Source organism: Fulmarus glacialis, unplaced genomic scaffold (genome assembly GCF_000690835.1).
Source record: "Fulmarus glacialis isolate BGI_N327 unplaced genomic scaffold, ASM69083v1 scaffold40686, whole genome shotgun sequence".
NCBI lineage: Eukaryota > Metazoa > Chordata > Aves > Procellariiformes > Procellariidae > Fulmarus > Fulmarus glacialis.
In genome coordinates, this window is record NW_009216962.1 from 3367 (window position 1) to 7996 (window position 4630).

At 36.1% G+C, this 4630-nt stretch overlaps 1 protein-coding gene across 1 annotated transcript in view; it reads right to left on the reverse strand.

Annotated features, from left to right (window-relative positions):
• The window catches only part of LOC104078024 (cell division cycle 7-related protein kinase-like), a 6695-nt gene extending 3046 nt beyond the window's left edge, over window positions 1–3649 (reverse strand). Inside the window, exon 1 of the mRNA XM_009579490.1 lies at window positions 3556–3649. Within this exon, the coding sequence (XP_009577785.1) occupies window positions 3556–3649 (94 nt within the window). The remainder of the gene's footprint in view (window positions 1–3555) is intronic.
• Window positions 3650–4630: the final 981 nt, after the last annotated feature.

Here is a 4630-nt window from a genome sequence, read left to right on the forward strand (position 1 = left end):
AGAATGGGGAAAGTAAATTAGGAATTTTATTGTTTGATTCAATATCTGATCTATATTTGAGATCACAAATCACACTTCAGTGCATAGGACGGTGAATTCACATAAGCAGAGGAAAAAACAGCAGACGGGTATCTATGCCTGCTGACATTACCATCTGCATACTTGATATTATTATTATTCTTCATCACACTCCCTTATAAACTGCAGCATTTAATTTTTTTTTTTTTTTTTAACTTATCTGCCACCTTGCAGTTCCTGAGAGCAAAAGCCTTCTGGTTAGTAAGACATCAACTTACAGCTCATCGATAAATGTTTTCATCAGATTTGCAATGTCAATTTCATAGAAGACAAAACTGTAATAGTTGTTTCTATAAGCACAGGAGCACATCCATGGGATGCAAATAAAAAATGTAGGAAAAGAATTTTTTTTTTTTTTTTTTTTTTTTAAGATCAATAATGTAATCTTTCACACTGTTACTTAAAATAGTACACACACGTTTGCGCTGCATTTAAGTTGCTGCACTTTGTGCTGCAATCACTAGATGGCATAACAACGATGTTGTACTGTATTATTTTAAAAAATTATGTAGTTTTCCATTCAGTTTACAAACAAGTAGTTTACAGACTAATTTCTGTAAACCAGGGGTGAAGAGTATTTTATTATACAGAAGTAAGCACAAACTGGTATTTGGAAAGTCAATCAAATGGAAGAAAAAAATTGTGTATACATTTGTCATCCTAAAAATAAATAAGAAATTAAATTTAACATAAATATATCAATTGTATACATAAAAATGTACTATGTTTTACCAGGACAGTAAGTCACAAGGAATGAGAACTATTTTCAAAATATGAATGATATGCTAGAAACGAAGTATGGATTAGCATGCATCCCCAACCTTCTATGTTAGCTCACTTTATACAGCAACAAAATCGAAAGTCTACTTAAAGAACCCTTTCTTCCTGGTAGAAGCCCAATAAATTAGTTGGTAATTCAAGTTATGTTAACTTTTGATTGTAATTTTTTTTTAATTTCAAAAATTTATAAAAACCAACAGACTAAAAATACTTTTGAGAACTGAAGCCTGCTGCCTCTCTTACTATCCATTTACTTATTTTTTTCCTTTAAGTTGTTCCCTCTGCTTCTCCAAGTTAATTTGTTTTAAGTCATTTCAGGGGGGATATTTCAGGAATGGGAAAAAACCCTACACTACACACCAAAACGGCTAACATTCATTTAAGATACTGTTTTGATCAACAAATACAAGTAAAAAGTCAATCAGTTCTGCTAGGAGTCATATTTAAAATCTTCAAAAATATCCTAGAATAAAAATAACCAGACTTGTACTAACAGTCAAGGTGTACAGGACCCTGTGTCTAATAATCCCCAAAGGAAAAGGCTACAGAAGACTGGTCAACTGTACAGTTATTCTGGTTATTCCCCAATTTTACAGAGCCAGATTAAGTTAAACACCTTGAAAAGTAGGAAATTGAAAGTTTGAGGAATCACTTCATTTTCCTGTCAATATAGTAAAAATTTCTGTTGAAAATAACACTAAAAATTCAAGAAGTTACTACATAACATCTTTTGAATTGATAGCATTCATATTGCCCACGTGCTCAGAAATTAAGAAATTTATCTATTATTGCTGTGATTCTTGTTGTTTTGTCACTAAAAAAAGAATTGGGATAAAAAGCTTTATCATTTAAAAAGCGGTATTTCCACTTAGTTTGCACAGTAATTTCAACTTTTTACACAAATGCCCATGTATTTCATAACAAATGTAAGGCATTCAAGAAAGCTTTCTGGAATCTTCAGAAAATACAGGAAGGGGAAAGGCTGATATTTGTACTGTGTTCCATTTTCCCCAGGAATACTCAAAAGACGTTAAGAGATGAAACTACATAACAGAACTATAAAGAACTTAACACGGGAATGTTATTGCATCACTCAAAGACATAGGCCTTTCCCCTCAGGAAGAGAATCCTGTTATTGGGTTCTGAAACATCTTACATAAACTTCATCCCAAGAGGTCAGTAGCCACAGGACAGAGCTAGAAAATTGTTTTCAACAGTGATATAGTTCTGACAGGCTCTGTTAGAACAACATCGTTTAGAACTAGTTCGCTATCTAAACTGCTCCAAATAAAGCAACTTACAGTTTTGTTCCAACGCTTGCATTTTAGTCGCTTCTGATGAGAGTTGCTTAAGCTTCAGTTTTTACTAAAAAAAAAATATACTGACAGTAACTTACAACATAAAATTTGCACTGGAATTTCTCCAGTAAAGTTGCTTGGTTAGGAAAAAAAGACTTAATTCTGGGAAAAACCAAGACTTCTAACAAGGACACAAAAGGCACATCTTTTAAGTCAGATTTCAGAAAAGCAGATTTCTACTTTCTTTGCTATAACAGGTTTTGGGTTGTTTTGTGCCACCAGTCTAACGGTCCTAAGGTAGATACTAACAATGATGAAAAGCTCTCTCAATAACTGCTATAGAATCTGCCAAATACTCTGTTTTGTCCAACACTGAATTCAGGCTCCTGCCTGGGAAAGTTCAATGCTATCGGAGCACTAACAGTGGGTGACACAGGCTGCAGATCCTAGGCCAGAGCGGTGCCTACCCAAGGCACTGAGAGCATTTAGTAACTCAACACAGCTGCTTGTGTGAAAGATCCCGAAAAGTGCCAGAAACAGTCAGTGACTGTCTGTGTTGATAGACAGCAGTATAAACATGATCTGTTCTCTTCTGGGGGCCTGAATCCCCAGCCAGGTATAGAGGACATACAGTCATTGTACCACCAGTGTATAATAATAATATCCAACATTTTCTGCAAGCAGATTTTAAAGTAGTTTCTTTACTTCCTAGAATGAAAAGCATTTGTGAAGTGAGGCAATTAAACATTATTCAGCATCACTCTATGCAATTCTGGACATGGATGTGCAACGGACTGACGGAGGACTATCTATTTCTAGGAGAATCAGTAGCCATTATATATAAGCTGGCTGACCATCCACAATTACTGAGCAAGCATTGTACAGAAAGTCCAGATTGAAGTACATTCACAAAGAGACCCAAAAACAAGCACCAAAAACACTATCAGAGCTACATGTTCGTAGTTCACCTTCTCTGGAAGAGCAAGAACAGTATTTTTATGCACACAGACACATCTAAAGAAATTTAAGGCTAAGGCTGGCAATTATAGGTTAAAAGGCAAAAATATTATTTTTGTGTACTTGTCTGGTCAGAAAATTTTATTCTCAAGGACTGCCTTTTTGGAATTCTGGTATCCTCTTATAATAACGTATTCTGTAATAAATAAATAGTAAGGTTAGCAAATTGTGACAAACTACTGCTGCTGAAGTTTTGTAACACTCGGAAAGCAGGAATAAGCTTAAAATCAAAAGCAACCTCAAATGTTTTCATTTCATTAATTCTTTATACAACAGGACCATATACAGACAGGCTTATAATTGATGCTGAAACTTCCTGAAGTGATGAAGAAGCATGTCAGCAACAAAACATAATGTTAGCAATCCCTATTTTAGCACATACCTGAAAGCTTGCTGTTCTGCTCATGTTTCCCATGGAAGTCTTCAGCCTGATGAGGGTGCTGTTCATCACAGTGAGACTTCAACACTGTCTCCATCACAAAACAAACCTCAAGTAAAAAATCCAAGACTTTGAGGACCACTTCTGGACACCTGGGGGAGCAAGCATATCTGGTAAGACACTTCCTGGCCCTGCACTCAGTTCCTGAGATGAGATTTAGGGAGTCTGAGGAGTTCCTCTGTGCTACCTAAAACAACAAAGCGTCACCCATCATCCCAGAGAAAAACTAAACCAGTAAACCCACACTGTTTCTAGTAAGAGGAAAAAAGGGGGAAGGGAAGGAAGACTGCAGGATAAGCTTAGACACAAGTGATTTTCTTTCATCTCTTGTGCGTTTCCTCATTCACATTAAAGCATTATCTTTTTCCTGAAGTTTGCTTTGAAAGGCAAGGAACTGATGCACACAGGAATAGCTGCATGGTATACTGAAACACCCGTACAAAGACAGAAAACCTCAAAGAAATTATAAAAGAAAAAATATCTTCTCAATATGAGAGATTTCCCTCTCTTCTAGATATTATCAACAAAAGGCATAATTATTTGTTGCCCTCCCCCCATAACAAGAAATAATAGCACATGCTTATTTTGAAATGCTTTTTCCCAAATCTTGGAAACACTGTAAATAAAACTGTAAATTAGTAAAGGTACTAATATTGTACAATCAAAAAACCCTGATAATCCTATTTCATGAGGAAAAGAAAGGCAGAGAACCCCAGGGCAGGATAACCAGCGGTAAGTCAGCCTGGAAGCGCCACCTCTTACAGTTGCCCAACACTGGTTCCATTCAAAGATCTTCCTTGCTTGTAACTTTGCCAAACCTTCAAAGTTCCGGCTGAACTTTTCCACACGGGGGAAACATATTCTGAAAAACTTCAAATTAAAGGATTCATCTGTTTCAGCTATGGAGCTAGAAATACATTTTGTCCCCAAAGAATTTGAGCTACCTTTAGTCTGTCATCCTCATGCAACAGAACAGGGACAGGCAACAGCTGCTTTTTTTGAGGGAGCTTTGCTGGAG